We start from the raw sequence: 20,071 nt of genomic DNA, 5'->3' as shown, positions 1-20,071 counted from the left end.
CGCTGAGCTAGAGGCTTCATGTTTGTTAGCGCATAATCCACACTTTTACATTGAGCTGCCCATCTCTTAATGTGTGTTGAAGTGACGTTGTTTTCAGTGATCTTACTGTACTGTATTGACCCAGAATGCATTCAACTCCACTATACCTAGAAATTCAACCACGATTATGTACATGGGTGGGTGGTGGTATTCACGTTTGTATGAGTCAACACAACAAAATACCACAATATGCACATAGGAAGAATATTTAAATTTCAGCTGACATGATGAAAGATGAAGGTAACTCATATCTAATCATTTTCGGTAACGGTTGTGTAAGCAGAATGAACCACTCCAGGCTGTCCCGTTATTGGAAAGCAATGTACGACGAGAGTGTGCTGATGTGGCCCAGGCATGGCCCAGGTTTCCCTCTCCCTCCGACATAACAGGAAGCGTGTTGTGGTTCCTTTCCACTCCATCCTCCACCGGTTCTCAACAAAGCTGGGGACTAATTCAGGCCACCATAGCGAGTCAAGCTCCACCATGCATTGAACCCTGTAAGCTGCTGCCGGAGTAGTGAAAACTGTGTAGCCCGTCAGAATCTATAACCAGTAACCTAAAAACCAGTTGTAATAAAACAGCTCATTATTCTTAATAATAGCCTCAGAACATTGTTTGGAGCAGATCTGATACGGGCAGTATGTGAGGGGGTTTTAGGAGGCCAGCCACTGGCAGTGGCTAGCCCATTTTAAACTGAGTCTGGAAACCAATTATGTTAAGCAGCTTGGAGTGGCCCGTATACTATAGGAGCACTCAGAGTTAATGCTGTTTTGCTTCTTTCTCAAGTGTAATTGCTGAGATCTTCTCATTGATGTATTATGCCTCCCGATTATAGCGGCTGTGATGGGCTATCACATAAAGCATTGCTACAAGAGGATTATTCAGGATCCAAGTTCCATGATACCCTGCTCTCCAATCATTTCCCTGCATGTTAAACTATCTTAATCTAAAGGCCTCAATGTAAGCTTTCCTGACTTCAGGCCTCATCTGATCCGGTAGTGTGTATGTGTGTGTGTGTGTGTGTGTGTGTGCGTGTGTGTGCATGTGTGTGTGTGCGTGTGTGTGTGCGTGCGTGCGTGCGTGTGTGCGTGCGTGTGTGTGTGTGTGTAGGGGGGGGGGGGGGGGGGGCTACGTCTTGTTTGACTTGTGTGTCATTCAGACCTGGCATGTTGCTTTTTCCCCCTCACATAAAACCTGTCTAATCAAGAAAGGAATATGGATGGGGGCTCCTGTTGGATCCAGGACTCCGTCTGAAGACCTGTCCATCACCCCACCCTCATCTCCCAAAACATGCACCGGTCATCTGGCATCCTTCTGTAGTTGTTTATGTTGAAATGCAGGCTCTGCTTTCATATGTGTATGGTTTTTTACATATATTACATATATCAATATACATGCGTATATATATATGTTTGTGTGTGTGTTTGTGTGTATATATATGTATATATGTATATATACACAGTTTGTGTTTATATACATATATATTTACAGATGCTTTCAACTTTGAGATGTATATGTTTTGCTCTTTACCCTCAAACCACTGGCAAGGAGGTTTATAATAATTACAAACAAAACAACACAATCTGGATGGATGGAACCGAGGAAAGAATTATGACGAAAAGCATAATATGATAAATGATGGAAGGATGTGGGGATTATCCAGCATCTCTGAGGAGCGCTTGAGGTAAAGAAGAAGGGGGAGGAGAGAATGTGTAAGCCAGGAGGGGTAAATGATGCTGAGGCAGGGCTGGAGTGGGGTGGAGGAGGGGGAGGTGGAGGAGAAGGTGGTGTTTGAGGGGATGGGAGTAGAGGGACTAGGAGCAGGGTACTATTAGCATGATGGATAGAGAGGACGAGCCCATGAGAGAGGGAGAGAGGGAGAGAGAGAGAGAGGGAGAGAGAGAGAGAGAGAGAGAGAGAGAGAGAGAGAGAGAGAGAGAGAGAGAGAGAGAGAGAGAGAGAGAGAGAGAGAGAGAGAGAGAGAGAGAGAGAGAGAGAGAGAGAGAGAGAGAGGGGGAGAGGGAGAGGGAGAGAGAGAGAGAGGCTAGCATGAAAATAGACAGACGTATTTTCTTGTACTGGTTTGAAGTGGTTTCTCTTACTCTGCTCCCCCTACATCCATGCATCTCTCGCTACCCTTCCTCTCCCTCCACCGAGCTCTCTGTTCATCTCGAGCTCTCCATTTCCAATCTCCACCACTCCATCTCCCATCTCTCCCTCCTTCCCCCATCTCTCTCTCGCCTCTCCTCCTATTCCACTCTGTTCAGAGATGGTGTTCTAATGAACCGCCAGGGGCCAGGTTATAATTCCCACTGTTGTCGTTCTGCCCCAGAGCTTGGGTAGAAATACACACACAGACACACATTCACATTCATACACACACACACACACACACACACACACACACACACACACACACACACACACACACACACACACACACACACACACACACATACACACACACACACACACACACACACACACACACACACACATTCACACATACAATGACTCACCTCCATTGTAAACGGTGAGGCTGTGTGTTGCCAGTGTTTCTAGTGTTGGATCAACCACATATGTGCCTCTGGCGCTGCGTAGGAACATTGATGCACACACCTAGCTATGCAGTCACACTGTCACCGCCCCTCAGGGCTGTGGACGAAACTGTTCTTTTCAACTACTTTCCAATGTCAAATCCGTTTCCTGAAGGTACTCACACGCATGTGTCCTCATGAAATATGCAGCGATACTCAGTGGATACACTGTGAAACAATCATTTGAATCCACTTCTTGTGTCGCAGTGAGTGTGGCCATGTTTCGAGTGCTGCTTCAGTACATCCTTGGTCACCGACCAAGGATGTACTGAAACCGACGAGGCGACACAAGAAGTGGATTTCAAAATTGTTTGGTTATCTGTTTTTTTTAAATGCTATGCTCGACAGGTGAAGGTTCCACACCTATACGGATGGTACATCAGAATGCATGGGATTATTTGTTTGCGGCACTCCACACCATATTGAAAGGGCTCCAGAGAATTGTATCAAAAGTAAAATCCTTAATCCATGCAAATATACCGTAACCTAGGCTAATGAAAACTTTGGCGGTTTCTAGCAAAACAATGTCCCTCCATTTAAACAAGTTACTAAATAATGAACAATGATGATACTGAGGTTGCATGGTGAGCGAGCAGACAGAGTGCGTGAGTTTGTAGGGTGAGCGAACCGAGAGAGTGAGAGGAAAAGAACAAACACCGACCGAACAACAAAACACAGAGGTCAGGAAGCCTTCCAAGAAAAGATGTCATGAAATCCATTTCAAAGGTTTTAGCGCTCACGCTGGTTAAGCCACAAGCGTTTAAAAACCTTTAGGCTCTACGAGGCCTATTGGCAGGGATGTGGGGGTTCTTGGTACCATTCCTAACAAAACGCAGCCGATCAGCATCAAAACAGCCCTGCCACAAAGCAAGCTAATTCCCCTGCCTCTATGGCGGTGAGAGGCAGCGATGAGACAGCCTTCATTAAAGACAATTTAGCACAGAGCTCATCTCTGGGGCAACTCAATCTGCACGCTCTCATACACACACAAACACACACACACACACACACACACACACACACACACACACACACACACACACACACACACACACACACACACACACACAGAACGAGGCACTCGTCAAGTCACATACAGTCTACACATACACCAAACACATGTGCATAAACACAACTATGCACGGGACTACACACACACACACACACACATACGACAAGCATATCGTATAGCACACACGCACACAAACACACACACACACACACACACACATACACTGATGAAGATGGACACACACACACACACACACACACACACACACACACACACACACAAACACACACGTAGGCACACACACGTTCACGAAAAAGCACAGGCATCCATACTCACTAAAACCATATGAAATGCAAAGCAAACACCTGACCTCCCTGACGAGCTGTCGCTGAGTGGTCCGCTAATGGGGGCTAACCAGCCATGGGCCCTAATGGACAGGAGATGGATTAGACTGTTTACTACATTACCCACAACACCCTGTTCTCCAGAGACACGGCTCATTGAACTGCCACGTCCACAACCATCATGTCTTCTCCTTCCCCCCTTATCTTATTTTTGCGCAGCCCAGTTCTACTTCAGCTGTTTTTCATTTTCCCTAATTTTCTCATTTGAATGTCTCTTCTTCCGTGCTATTTCCCCCCTCTGTCTCCCCCTCTCTGTGTCTCTATCCATCTCTCTCCACCTCTCCCTCCCACTCCCTCTCTCTCTCGCTTACTTTCTCTCTCTCTCTCTCTCTCTCTCTCTCTCTCTCTCTCTCTCTCTCTCTCTCTCTCTCTCTCTCTCTCTCTCTCTCTCTCTCCATCTCTGTCTCTAACTCTCTCTCATCAGCTCACCCTCACTCCATCACTGTGATTGTCTATCATAACATGTACCAACCTGCGGCGAGTGTACCCAGCTCTAATCAAATTAATCCCATTAAGGTAACGCAACCTTTAGCTTTCATACGGAAACCGTTGGGATATTAGCGTCTCCGCCAGCCGCGCTGCGACAGATGGCCTTGTCGAGTTAGCCACGGATGAATTCTCCAGGTCCTTGCCGCAATGGAGTTTGTACAGAGATTCCTGGCCCTGTGCGATCCAGAGTAACGAGTACCACGGGCGAGCGCGCGCATCAACACTATGGCTGTGGCAGGCTGTGGCAGCAGCAGATGCTAGCGGTGTGTAGCTTGGCGTAGGATCCCTGAGAGTCTGAGGTTGTCCTCGAAAGATTGCCACCTCAACCGATGTAGATCCACACCCATCTCCATCCGACCTCCAACTCTATAGATCTAAACCCACCTCCACATGTATAGATCTATACCCTTCTCCATCTATATAGAGCGATACCCAACTCCACCTGTATAGGTCTTAATTCACCACCCAATCTCCCACCTCCACCCAATCTCCACCTGAATAGATCTATACCCAGGGCCACCTGTATATATCTACCCATATGGCCACCTTCCACCATCTTCATTGTCCCGCCAGACAAAATTTGGTTTACAGCAAGGGTTTTAAGATGAATAAACAAGCTATACAAATGAAAACATCTCAAACACAGGATCTGCAGGCAACGGTAAGGACAACAATAAGGCAGCACACAACAACAGGATTAGTTGAAATCTCCTTACATCTCCACATCAATCAATAAATTGAATTCTCTGAGGAAAAACAAGAAAGGATCTGGTCTCCGTGGCTGTGGCAGGCCTGAAATAAGCCTGTTCAATCATTTCATCGGCCCCAATGAAATAATTGGATGGCTCACCTGTCTGTCTAACCAACCTATCTGGCTACCTGTGTACAATCCTGTTGACTCATTGTGCGTGCCAGGAGTCTTCCACAATGTATTCATCAATATAACTTAGTTATTTGCCTGTATTTCCAAGGGAAACTTCATGTCTCTCTCAGGTGAATTACCTGAGGCAGGTAGCAGGGGGTCCTCGTTCATTTTCAGGGCTGTCCCAGGCGTTGCCTGACGAGCCAGGGAGGTCATCAACCACTCAGTCAGCCAGCGGGCAGCCCCTGGGAGCGGGAGAGCTGGGGGGAATGAAGGACTGTCAGTCCACTTAGCCTCGATTATCCGGCTAAACGCTAAGGCCCATTAGCTGTAAAGATGGGTTTTAACCCCGGTTCCTGTCTGTTCCCAGGGTTCAGACACAAGGCAATGGGACGTTGATCATAATTACACACAGGGATTAGGGATTGATTGGCTAATTATGGTAGTTGGCAGGTTGCATGGAAATGCCAAAGCAAGGCGATCTTATTCTAAGAGACTTGTTTGTTGTCTTTGTGTGCGTGTCCATGTGGGTGGATCTTTGTTCACAATCTGGCTCATAGTTGAAACAAGAACAGAACAACACAAAAACATGTTGGAAATCACACTTTTGGTAATGTCATACATTTATGCGTGGTTAACGTGGGGGTTATATTGCATGCTTTGTATTATTGGGTTTAGGCTATTCTCAATGGTAAATCACCATAAACATGTATCTCTGCCCTATCTACTTTTGAAGAACATATATTTTCCACAACCCTCCTGGGGAGTGTTTCTAGATGATGGCTGGTTTAAGCAGTGGGACTTGGGGGCTGGGAGGGACTGTACACTTGAGGCACACGTTAAACCAGCCATCAGTGCACACACCCAGGGAGAGATCTCCTGCACGGAAACATGGAGCCCCCGGTCATTTATAATTATCTACAAACGTTTACAACAAGCTGGTCTTCCAACACCACCACCCTGTGTCGTTCTCTGGAGGAGCCCGGTAAAAGACACCTCGCTGGCGTGTAGCAGTGACGTGGTTTCCCCTCTGTATATACCTGTGGGTGTTAGAAGTGTGATGTATGTCTACGAGACTGTGGGTCGTTCAGCGGGAAAAACATGTCCTTAAAGTGAATAAACCAGCTGCAGCTGCTTCATGTTGAGCTAACAAGCCACAAGCCCCTCACTATGTATTCCAGTGTGCTTTTTTGTGTTAATAGATAATTGTATATATATTATTTTACAGGTGGGTTTATATACTATTGTGTGTGTGTGTGTGTATATTTTTTAGTACACTGAAGTAAAATATGTGTGTGTGTGGGTGTAACTATACGGGTGTACATACGTTGACATATATATATGTGTGTGTGTGTGTGTGTGTGTGTATGTGTGTGTGTTCCTGCAGGCATGCGTATCCTGGTCAACCTGTTGCTGGACACGCTGCCCATGCTAGGCAACGTGCTGCTCCTCTGCTTCTTCGTCTTCTTCATCTTCGGCATCATCGGGGTGCAGCTGTGGGCGGGGCTCCTGAGGAACCGCTGCTACCCCGCCGAGAACTTCACCCTGTGAGTCACCCCCCCGGTCTGTGTGTGTGTGTGTGCGTGTGTGTGTGTGCGTGTGTGTGTGTGTGTGTGTGTGCGTGTGTGTCTGTGCGTGTGCGTGTGTGTGTGCTCGTGTGCGTGGGTTGATTGTGTTTGGTGGAAGGGTTGGTGGGGTGATACAACTGGAGGTCACTGCAAGGTCACTAAATATAGGATGCTTCGGACCATTCAACGCAGTGGGCTATCGCCTCCGTCACAGGGGTGGGCCGGACAGGGAGCGATGTCTCCATCTGAATGCATGCTCCCCTTTGCGATGGGGGGGGTTGCTAGGCGATGTACGAGGGCTGGTGGAGAGGAGGACCAGTGGCTGTGTGCCGGTATGTGCAGGATCCCACATGCGGCCATAACCAGTCCCCGACCCAGGGCAGTGCTTGAGTCATCAGGATTCATCATCCTTAGAGTAGAAAACCGTCCTGAACGCTCCTTGGTGACGCTGTTACCTGTACGTCTCTTTTTTCCCTAGAGCTGGTTCATAGCTTTTTATTGATTCTGGGATATCCTCTATTTCCTGGATTTGTGATGTTGCCTTGATTTCTTTCCTCTTTGATTTATTTCCTTTCTCTCAGCTAATTTAGCCTTTTTTTGCTTATTCTGTGCTCGAAGCGTTGTGGTTTCTTTTTTTAATAAAAAACAATTTAATACGCTGGCTTAGTCAGGTCTAGATTAAGAACCAAGTTACAGATAAACAAATCATCTCTCCATCTGGAAATTGTGTTTTAAAAAAAAAATATCAGCCATTTCATTGCTGAGATGTAGTCCCGAAAAATAAAAGTTCTGCTTATACAAAAACTTCTACTGCTGTGGGGCTCTCAGTGTAACCAATTTACAGCAGATAAGCGATCCGAAGAACAGTCACTATGTCTAGCGGCACTGGGGCCAGACAGATCGGGAACCCAGATAAGCCCTGACTTAACACCGCATCATGCTCTGCGTTGTGTTTGCTCTGGTTTTAACGGAACAACTCATTCAGAGACACAGAAACAGAGAATCTGCTGAGTTAGTTTAACTGTTGTCTTACTCAGTAGGATCTCAAGCAGTGCTGGGTTTTAATTGTGCTAAGGGGAATCCAGGCTTTCCCTATCTATCTAGCATTTCCTGTCCCTCTCTCTCCGACTCTATCTCTATTTATCTCTCCCGATCTGTCACTCTCTGGCTAGCATTCACTTTCCCTCTCTGTGTATGTCTCTATCTCTATATATCCGCCCCTGCTCTCTCTCCCGCTCGCTCGCTCTCTCTTGCTCTCGCCAGTTTGGATGAATAACATGTGGAAGTTGTGGTTGAGAAGATACTGGGCCAATAGTGTGAGCCTATCCATCTGTGTATTATTTGCAATGGGAAAAACACATTTTCTCTGCTGCTTATTTCAACTGCTAGTAGTATTTCTGTACTGAAGGGCCATTTCCTCAGGTGGAGGATCTTCTGCTTACTAATTGTACCCATTAACTAATAGGATATGACTTGAATCTGTCTTCAGAGGCTGATGAGCTCTGGTACTAGTCCAGGTTGAGGGTACACTGATCTTAGGAAACTGCTCATGTTTCATTTGCTTTGGCATATGCGTCTGGCCCCCTTCCAGTTGAAGCAGATTTCCAGCCAATCGCAACTTATGATCTTATATGGGGCGGGTTTAATTTCAATGATCATATGGTATGGATGCTGCTGATGTTTCACACTTTTTGTTGCTCTGATTGGTTCAAGGTCAATCCAACTGATAACGCCCCTCAGTAATGCTAGGGTGCACTCACATGGGGGACGGATCTACTGTGGTCCTGGAGCCTGGGGAGCAGATATTTCTTGATATTTGCAGATATTTTTCTTTTTATTGTTATTGTTCATAAGGTTCACCGTCCCCAAGTTGTTTCTGTTCCGCTCTATTCACAAATAACACAGAGTCAGGAAGACCCAACTGTTTATTACATTTTTCCTCCTTTACACACTCGCTCACTCACTCACTCGCATGCACCCACTAAGCCGTACACACAAACCCACCACCCTGCTCTCACTCATACAAGCACACACAAGCTCTCTCCCTTAGCTGTAGCGGTTTGAGAAGGATGCACAATAAAGTGCTGTGGTGCGGTGTGTTGAGTCGCAGAGCCTCTGAAGCTGGCGCGTCTCAACAGATTGACCTTGTCAAATTTTGAGTTTGACTTTAAAACCGATTGAGGGTTCACAACACTGACAACACTGACTCGTTTGCGGCACGCCAAAAGTCGCCGAATTTAAACTTAACCTCCCTTAAAAGGTTGATTCATACATTAATTTAGATTCTCAAGAAGCACAGTGTTGTCATCAATTTCTCTCTCTCTCTCTTGCTGAAACACGCTCCCAAGTTTTTGTAACTTAAGTTTTGGAACTGAATGTGCGTCTGCAGCGTCCAACCACTGGCTTAACGTCAGTGTTAGCCCCCCGTCTTCACCCCCGGCCGGGACCCCCGCAGACGTTGCAGGGACGTAAACGGCCCGCTCTCTCTCACGTTCCCATGTGATTCTTTCTGCAGTCTCGTCTCAGATCTCTGATCCCATCTCGGCCCCCCCCACCACCCCAACACCCTCTCCCTCTCCCACAGCAACATGGGCGTGCGTCTCCCCCGGCCCTACTACATGGCGGACGAGGACGACGAGCGGCCCTTCATCTGCTCGCTGCCCGTGGACAACGGCATCATGGCGTGCACCGACGTGCCGGCGCGGCGCGAGGGCGGCCGCACCTGCTGCCTGGACAAAGAGGACGCGCTGTACCGCCGCTCGCTGGGCCTCAGCCCCGACCCCCCGCCCGTCATCGCCAACGGTAGCCACGGCAACCCAGGGCTGTGCGTCAACTGGAACCAGTACTACACCCGCTGCCAGACCGGACACAGCAACCCGCACAAGGGCGCCATCAACTTTGACAACATCGCCTACGCCTGGATCGTCATCTTCCAGGTACAGGAGGGGTGGAGGTGGTGGAGGTGGTGGAGGTGTGGTGGGTGGCTGGTTCAGGGTAGAGGGAATGGAGGTTAGGTTTAGGTGAGCTGGAGGTAAGGGTAAGGTTTAGGTCATGGGGGGTCTGTAGAGGACGAAAAGGGTTCGACACCTCCATTCTGATTCCTTGCTACGAGAGAAAATCTTTCAATTCAACGTTCCGTTTCAATGTTGCTTTCCGATTTATTTTAATTTGTGTGCGTGTGTGTGTGTGTGTGTGTGTGTGTGTGTGTGTGTGTGTGTGTGTGTGTGTGTGTGTGTGTGTGTGTGTGTGTGTGTGTGTGTGTGTGTGTGTGTGTGTGTGTGTGTGTGCGTGTAGGTCATTACCCTGGAGGGCTGGGTGGAGATCATGTACTATGTGATGGATGCTCACTCCTTCTACAACTTTATCTACTTCATCCTGCTCATCATCGTAAGTCTCATACACACACACAGAAAAACACCAGTTATTTGGGGGCTTTTGTTCTGAATGATGTGTTAATCATCTGTACGCAAATTCAATTCATGCTGATCTTGTATCTTCAAATATCACAGGGTTAACACATCTCAGCTTGATCGATCAATGACAGAACCTGGTGAGGCTGACCGGATGAGCTTCCTGTCCAAAGACCTTTTTCCTCTCACACTGGTTAGCTCGGAGGGGAAACCTTCTAGAATGTCAAGGCATTCTGTTTAGTTGTGCATTCCATTTCCCCACGAGGTCGCATTTAGAATGCATTTCCATTGGGTTGTCATGGTTTCCCCAAAGATTCTACAATGTGTCTCTTCACAGCTAACCAACATGGCCCCTAGTTGAATTAGGTCTACACCTGCCACAGTGACACCCCCCCCAGTGGGCCGGGCTGCCTCCACCGGAGCTGGGCGGGATGTTTAACCCCTCGGCCCTAGAGAGACTCTGTTTTTGTCACATTGACAGTCTGCTTACTGTCAGAGGACATCATGTTCTAGTGGTTGAACTATTGGCAATACCAGTGCTATAGAACAACTCAATTCTTTAAAGGAACACACCACAAAATTCAAAAAAGTCAACGATTGCCTGTCTTTCTTCTATTCCCAACACAATGAAAATTTTTGGAAACGTATTCAAAGTAGGCAAATAATTTTAAGCAATTGCCAACCCAGCAATCTCCCCTTCTGGACAATTATGAATTTGGAATAAAACGTACAGATTTCTCGGCGTATCCCGGGACGGTTGTTCATTTTCAAGTTATGAATATGGATTTATGCCTTTTGTGAAACCATAACTTTTATGGTCACTTTCAAATCACAAATGTAAATGTATTTAAATACAAAGCAATATTTAAATCACTGGATTATGGAAAAATATGTACAAAACCCCTAATGCGTTTCCTGTTCAATGATTGTTGAGAAGGCGCCTACTATGAAACCAAGTAGATACAAAAATGAGGTTCCATTTAATGGCTCCTATAACGCGCTATAAAAGTATATAACGTTAAAATATTCTGGGTTGGGGGAACCAAAACGCACGACAACATAAAAGGTTTGTATAGTTCAAATGTTCATTTAATGGAAGTGAGCAGAAGCTGGTTGATGCGAGAGGCCATCCGTAGTGCTCTGATGGTATTGGCCAATACTCCTTCCAGCGAACCTCTGAAGTACGAACGGGAAATGTGGACGAATATAACCTGGAGACCAGGAACGCTACTAACGTAGATACATTATTTGATGATCTGGCGATGAATGGTTGAGAAGCCGAAATAGATAAGCAGGAAGCTTTGATTATGATGATCAACAAGTGTGTATGGTTGACTAGGAGGAGGGATGAGTCCGGAGAAGCTGGAGTCCTCTAGCCCGGTTAGAGGACTAAATATATATATATATATATATATATATATGCAGTATATTATTCTTTTTTTATAGAGTGAAACTTGTTTGTAGCAATAATGCCTACATTGTATTTCACACATCAGGCTCTGTTACAGATGCTCAATTGATCAAATATGGAAAAATATAACAGAATATGTTCTCACCAGAGATTTCATCAGAACCACCTAACCAGGGCGATATCGTCTAGGTTTGGGTGTTCATCGTCCAACTCCTGGTTTTATTCGCAGTGCTGGCAATCTGCCCGTAGGCTGACACAACTTCATAGATTAGTATTCACTGTGCGCCTCGGATAAACGTGTCTGCTAAATGACAAAATAGTCAATGGAAAGACTAGAATAAATAGGAGCATTCGCCGTACATTTACTTCTCATGAAACAAGAGGTGTGTGTTTATTAAAATGTATAAATGGATGAGATGTTAGGACTAATCTCTCTATAGGATCACAGCATGGTGTATTTCCAGTCCTGTCTATCACAGAAAGACACATAAAGCGAGGGATACACTATTGTTTCATGGTTCAACGTTCAATGTGGGTATTTACTGCAGTACCTTCCCTTTCCCGGATTCTGCTACATATTTAAATATAGATGTTTGTACGTGTACACATGTGGGCGGATTGACGATGCCAGTTTATCTATTGTCAGTTTCCCTTTGTCTTATCACTGTGACAAGTTGATACATGAAATCCCAGTCCAAGCTACATGCATATGTAATATTTATGTATTTATGCATGCATACGTACGGACGCACGCACGCACATGGACACACACACACACACACACACACACACGTATGGACATATGCATACACACACAGACACACACGCACACAGGGACATATGCAAATGCACACATGCACGCACATGTGTATATACAAAAAATAAAAACGCACACCTACACAAAAGCACACACACACACACACTCATATAAATAAGGCACTGAGTTTATGTTCAACACACATCCAATATAAAGTCCTTATCGCACATAACATTGTCATAATGCACCCGCATCAATCAGCCCTCCAGTGGAGCGAGAGGGAGATCTACCCCATGTTGGTATCCCAGTCACGCACACTAACTGCTATTAAAAGGCTTTGCATGGGGGATACGCGGCGGAGCCCCCTGGCAGCCAAGAGGTTTCATCATCTGCAACCCTCCGATCCCCCACGCTAGAGCTAGATTCTATCAGCGCGCCAACAGCACGCCATGTCTCTGGCACGCTGAGACATTCGCTGTGCGTGGAGACCGAGCAGCCCCTTCATCCAATGTCTCTTAATACCTGACATTAAAGGTAGCTCGACAGTGTCTTCTACCACCCGCACCACATTTACATGTTTTGTATATTTCTGTATTTTCCGGAGCGGTTCGTTTGGTTGTGATCCACGCCCCCCGAGGCTGTGACGGGTGGAGCAGGGAGCCAGCTTTCATTCACCATGAGCTACAGGAACAGGAAATGGGAATGTCTCTAGGCAGAGACGTTGGAAGGAGTGCTCCTGTCTCTGAGCACAGGCATTCAGAGTTTGAAAAGTTCATTGTTGTGGTAGGTTGAGTTGGTAGAGTGAAAACGGGGGGTTCTAAATGTGATCGTGGTCTGAGCATGCTACCATACCAGTGTCAATGTGCTTTATTAAAACTGTGCCTACATATCAAGTATAAGACTGAATTTGACTTGATAGCTACTTGATTAATCTATGGGGAAAGGATAATAATGGTGGGACATTATTAAAATTGACCAAGAAAGCCAGACTCAAAACAAAGACAAATTAAGCTTGGGTATTGTTTCATCCGAATTATGTAAGGAATAATAGTTTGTACCATTTATGCCACAGTGACCAACAAAGAATAGTTATGTTAATTTAATCTACATATTTTTTAATCAGCCGAAATTCAAAGATTATTCTGCAATGCTCAAGCATATGTTTTTTGTGTTTTCAAGAAAACATCTGGAATCCAGCACAATTAATCAGAAGGTAGAGGTGTCCTGTTATTAAAAAATATTGATCCCCAATGGAATGTTATTGATGAAACAGAATCGTATTTAACAACGGTATGTTATAAACCCACTTACGGTTGTTCTATTGCAAAATATCGAACATATTTGCATATTGAATATATATCGGAAGGCATCTCTGGAGCTCTCAGCTTTAATGAGCTTTACTGATCTATATATAATATATATATATGCGTCATTGTGTTTATTTGTATATGTAATTCTTAGTCTGAATCTTTGAGTCACACAAGCATGTAAACAAAAACACACATACATGCAAGGAGATACATACACACATGCACACACATACACACGCATACACGCGCACACACACGCACAAACTACATGTCTGTACACAAACATGATTGTGTTCATGTGGGCAAGCATCTATCAACACACACACACACACATGCACGCACGCAGGTCCACCTATCCAGTGGTACGCTGAAAAGGGTGCTATTGTGCCCCCCATCCCCGTCTTAACAAACCCCCCACACCCCTTCCCCACCTCAGGGTCACCTTATCAATCTGATACAGTGGCTACTGATAAGATAAGAGTCAGCGTACACACAGACACACACATACACACACAGATGCACACACACACACACACACACACACACACACACACACACACACACACACACACACACACACACACACACACACACACTAACACACACACACACACACACACACACACACACACACACACACACACACACACACACACACACACACACACACACACACACAACACACACACACACAAACTAACATATTTTGACAGTGATAAACATATATTGTGTGTGTTTGTTTGTGTGTGTGTTTGTTTGTGTGTGTGTGTGTGTGTGTGTGTGTGTGTGTGTGTGTGTGTGTGTGTGTGTGTGTGTGTGTGTGTGTGTGTGTTGGGGGTAACAGATCAGATAAAAATAAAGATTAGGGCGGAGGTGGTGGGGGTGGTTAATCAGGCTTTACCATCACTATTGATCAGAGAGAGAGAGAGAGAGCGAGAGAGAGAGAGAGAGAGAGAGAGAGAGAGAGAGAGAGAGAGAGAGAGAGAGAGAGAAAGAGAGAGAGAGAGAGAGAGAGAGAGAGAGAGAGAGAGAGAGAGAGAGAGAGAGAGAGAGAGAGAGAGATGCTTTACTTCCCGCTCTTCCTAGTGTTTTACTGAAAAAGCACTGAGAATCACCAGGCTGCTTCCCAGAACCAGCGGTCGCACAGTTCTACACACACACACACACACACACACACACACACACACACACACACACACACACACACACACACACACACACACACACACACCCTGTTACCCTCTTTCTCAATCTCTTTACCGTGCTGTTCGGCCCCTCTCTTCCTATTATTCTTCATTCTTCACTACCACCCCCTCCCCCATCTCATCTGTGTTTCTTTCCTCCTTCTTCTCATCCACTCCCTTATCATGCTGCTTTTATTTAATTTCCCTGCCCCTGTCCTCTCTGTGATATCTCACTCGCTCTCTATGTTTGATCACCCTCTCTCTCTCTCTAATCGCTTTCTCTCTGTCTCCCTACCGTCTCTCTCCCCCTTCTCAGTCTCTCTCCCCCCCCCCCCCCTCTCTCTCTCTCGCACTCCTGCAGCCATTTCCCATCGCTCCTTTCCGAACAATGGAACTAATAGAAGCTCAAAAGCGTCTCATATACTTTGGCGCTCTCCACAGATGTCTTAGCTAGCATTGAGGATTGCTCCTGCTGCTTTCCAAGTCTTTTTAGAAACAAAAGTAGGAGTTTAAAGATACCATAAACTCTTTGGATTCAACGCTAAATATTCTCAATGCAGTCAGTAACAGGATAGTCCTATTTAGGCTGGGTGCATGGCTAGGGGCTTGGGTCTAGGGCTAAGCCCCTAGCCATGGTAGTTATATGGCTAGGGTGTATGGCTTAGGCTTGGGTAAGAGGGTGGGCTTGTCGCTAGGGCTAAGGCTAGTTCTATGGCTAAGGCTTGGGTCAGAGGGGGTGTGTAAAGTCCCCCCCCCCCCCTTCATATAACTTACCTCCTCCACATTTGAAATTCTTTTTTGTTTTGTAATATGAGCACGATGGAGTCAAACCCAGAGGCATGAATTCACCTTCCGCCAGTGTTTTGTGGTCATATCTTGATTCCCACATATAAACGCCGGCTCTTACCTTCATTTGCATACCCAGAACCCTTTGTCTGGACCCCAGTTCATTGAACAGCTTGTCCATCCCCGTGGACAAATGTTTTTCAGCAAGCTTGGTTTTCAAGAGGGGGCGATTAAGGAAGGCAAATATATGCATTTACACATTTATTCTGTGGGGTTGCCACAGTGTAAATATGTTATAATTTGACTTGTTTGTGCAGCCCTTGAGTTGTTTTCCTGGCTTCTCCAATGTGGATCGCGCTCATCGTTCCCAGCGTCACTAGTCCTTTTGGATCAAAGCGTCTGCTATCTGACTAAATGTATGAGTAAATGTACGAGCTGAATTTACTACCACATCTAACCTCCCTCCCCCAGCAACTCTCCATGTCCCAGAAGCTGTCCCCATCCAAAGCGGGGTTTGCTTTTAGATCAGATAAGACAATGCTTCCGGGGATAACATCGCCCTTGGGATAACATCATCCTGGGAAACGGCCCCTTTCTGCTCTGTGCCCTCCTTAGATCGGCTCCTTCTTCATGATCAACCTGTGCCTGGTGGTCATCGCCACCCAGTTCTCGGAGACCAAGCAGCGGGAGCACCAGCTCATGCAGGAGCAGCGCGCCCAGTGCCTGTCCTCCTCCACCCTGGCCAGCCAGCCGGGGGACTGCTACGAGGAGCTCTTCCAGCTCGTCTGCCACGTGCTGCGCAAGGCGCGCCGTCGCACCGTCACCCTCTTCAACGCCATGCGGGGGAAGCCCAGAGGCTTCCGGGGGCCGGGCAGGGGGGGAGGCGGGGGCGGAGGGGGAGGAGGAGGAGGGGGAGGAGGGGGAGGGAGGGGAGGCGGAGGGAGGGAGAGGAGGGGGAACCGAGGAGGAGCGGACAGCCGGGAGATGAGGAGGCCTGTGCGACCCGGTGAGTGTGGGAGGAGAAGGAGGGTGGAGGTGGTGGTTTTATTTGAAACAAGATAAATATGTTTCCTTTGTGTATGTCAGATGAAAACACTATTGCTGGTATCAGGTTCAGTACCTCTGTAGCAACTGCTAATTCTTGGTCCATAGTGACTTGGTTCGATTTCGCCATTTAATGGACACTTTAATCCAATGCTCGGGTTTGGACATTTATCATATAGGTCGGATGTAAACATGGGGGATCGAACCCAGAACCTAGACCACAAGACTATCCAACCCCCTCAGTGTGTTGTGTTCACAAGCACGTGTGCATTGTTAAAATGTTGAACCATTTGATAGAGAAAACATGCCTTTAAGCCCCGCCTTCTCCTCCCTCCCAGCCTCCTATTGCCCAGACTACAACAAACCCGACCATGTGACCCCAGCCGAGCCAATGGCACTTGACGTGGCCGTGCCCGTGTCGCTCGGCGCCGCTGGAGCTGCGGGGCCCGGCGACGGCGGACCGGCCAATGAGGCGGCGGGGGAGGCGGAGATAGAGGAGACGGACGGGGAGGGGGACCGATGCTGCGGCCAGAGAAAGGGGGAGAAAGGCGGGGGGTGCCACCCCCGGCGGCGGTGCCAGGGGCTGTGGTACGAGGTCCGGGTGAAGCTCTGGAGCATCGTGGAGAGCAAGTACTTCAACAGAGGCATCATGATCGCCATCCTCATCAACACCATCAGCATGGGCATCGAACACCACCAACAGGTAGGATGCTGTGTTAGATATGTCTGACGCACTGCATTTTACCATCACTATATATCGAGTAATATTTACTTAGCATGGACATCATTAACTACCAACAGGTTGGATGTTGTATATCTGATGCACTGTCTTTAACTATCGCTATACATCTAGCAATATTGAATCTATCTCAATTTCCCTCTTTCTCAAACGACTGCATTTGGCTTACCTTATTGCTATATCCCTTTATCACAGTAGCACTCTCAGAGGGTTTAGAGGTGTGGTGAGATTCATGGGTTATCATTTGAGTGAAATTTGTAGACAATTCCACACCCATCTGTCAGCTATTGGTGAGTGAAAGGCTCTGATGAAATCAATGTTTCAAATCATATTTTTCAGATCCTTAAGGAGTTAGATGCAACAGAAGGGATTCTGGCTGTTCGTTCTATCATGTCCTGCATTCTTAATTCTCTCTCTCTCTCTCTCTCTCTCTCTCTCTCTCTCTCTCTCTCTCTCTCTCTCTCTCTCTCTCTCTCTCTCTCTCTCTCTCTCTCTCTCTCTCTCTCTCTCTCTCTCTCTCTCTCTCTCACTCCCCCTCTCTCTAGCTCTCTCTATTGTTTGTTGTATTTTTAGCTTCCTCTGAGATAAGTAACAACCCACTGGGCAGAGAGAGAGAGAGAGGGAGAGAAAGACAGGGAGAGAGAGAGAGAGAGAGAGAGAGAGAGAGAGAGAGAGAGAGAGAGAGAGAGAGAGAGAGAGAGAGAGAGAGAGAGAGAGAGAGAGAGAGAGAGAGAGAGAGAGAGAGAGAGAGAGAGAGAGAGAGAGAGAGAGAGAGCATCCATCAGACAGAGGGGGAGGAAAATATCAGGAGAAAGATTGAGAGATCAAGGAAGACAGAGAGACAGTTGGAGAGTTAAGCAGAGCATTAAATGTAAACAATGAGAGAGGAAGAGGATGATGATGAAGAAGTGGTGGATTTATCTCATTGTAGAAGTGGATAATTGCATTGTCTGTGACAACACTCTACCTCAAACACAAACCCACACATGAGCATGCACACACCAACAAACACAAGTATGCAAGCACGTTACACAGCACATACTCAAACACCACACACACTGTTATACTGTATATACACATACACAGACACACAGACACACAAACACACAGACACAGACACACACACACACACACACACACACACACACACACACACAAACACACAGACACATACACACACACACACACACACACACACACACACACACACACACACACACACACACACACACACACACACACACACACACACACACACACACACACACACACACACACACACTGTGATATTATAGGTCTTATCCGTCTCCTTGCCCTGAGTCCTGCAGCAGCTTAGAGATAAGGGATCTTAACTCTGTGATCCCCCCCACCCCCAGGCCACAACCTACTGGTTCCACCTGATAATGAACACTCTCAGGTCAGGTCCCCACCACGCTGGCTCAGTGTACCCAACTTTGGGATATTTAAAGGGGAACCATCACGCTCGCTCTTGATTTTTGAAGAGAGCGCTGCACTCTTCAAAACTGGAGTGTGAACTCCACTTTCACTCATAAATGTTGTCAAAAATGTTGGACTACTTTTGTCATTGTGTGCGGGATTTGCTTTCTCCATTGTTCTGAATGATGCTGTTGATGTTGCAGACCGCGACTGTTTCACCACCATGTCCATGCTGTTCCACAACCCTGACCATGCTGTTCCACAACCATGACCATGCTGTTTCACCACCATGTCCATGCCGTTCCACAACCATGACCGTGCTGTTTCCAACAATGACCATGCTGTTTCAGTACGAACATGTTTTTCCACGGCTACACGACGACATGAGAGCATTGTTCCCAAATGCATCAACAGTGCGAAAGCATTTTTTTTTAAATCTCTGCTGCTTTATTGTGGACAAAATACCAAAAAAGAGATGAATATGATTTGTTTTCAAATATGTCCCCATGCCCCGATGGGGACCTGAACTTATTCAACCTATCATCAGCCACTGACATCCTCCCGCTAAGTGAGTCACCTGTTTATAGTTAGTTGTCAGGACTCCATGTTTATAAGGCAGGGCTGAAGACGTTGTATTCAGGTGGTGCCGGGGCCAATTAGGTTTTCATTTGGTCGAACAAATCCTATCGCACCTCTTTTATGACCGCTTTTGTAGTGTTATCGGCATGTCCTTTGGCGAGTACCCTCCATCTGTGTTCATGGATTTGAAAGAAAGTCGCTTTCTTTTTTTAAGGCCACTTCCACACCAGCTCCCCCTCCTGTATTAGACAGCTCTACTCTCTGATTAAAAAGCAGGCTGCTAATCAGATAATTTACTCCAGTTTGGATTTTTCTTCTCCTTTTCTTGTGATCCGTCATCCAAAGTACAAACTTTGAACAATGTACGAATTACCGTTTTAGTTTTATGATCATTCTTTAGTACCGCCATACTTTGAAGGCCATGTTTCTTGATTGGAACTTAA

The 20,071-nt window shown here is 46.5% G+C and overlaps 1 protein-coding gene across 1 annotated transcript in view; it reads left to right on the top strand.

The window, feature by feature from the left end:
* The window catches only part of cacna1ib (calcium voltage-gated channel subunit alpha1 Ib), a 143,954-nt gene that overhangs the window by 66,679 nt on the left and 57,204 nt on the right, over window positions 1-20,071 (top strand). Inside the window, exons 6-10 of the mRNA XM_030351833.1 lie at window positions 6,791-6,950; window positions 9,556-9,907; window positions 10,266-10,358; window positions 16,445-16,835; window positions 17,212-17,576. Of these exons, the coding sequence (XP_030207693.1) occupies window positions 6,791-6,950; window positions 9,556-9,907; window positions 10,266-10,358; window positions 16,445-16,835; window positions 17,212-17,576 (1,361 nt within the window). The remainder of the gene's footprint in view (window positions 1-6,790; window positions 6,951-9,555; window positions 9,908-10,265; window positions 10,359-16,444; window positions 16,836-17,211; window positions 17,577-20,071) is intronic.

The sequence above is a fragment of the Gadus morhua genome, chromosome 3, assembly GCF_902167405.1.
Source record: "Gadus morhua chromosome 3, gadMor3.0, whole genome shotgun sequence".
In the NCBI taxonomy this organism is placed as follows: domain Eukaryota; kingdom Metazoa; phylum Chordata; class Actinopteri; order Gadiformes; family Gadidae; genus Gadus; species Gadus morhua.
Note: the sequence above shows the minus strand (reverse complement) of the source record. Positions and strands in the feature narration are given on the sequence as shown.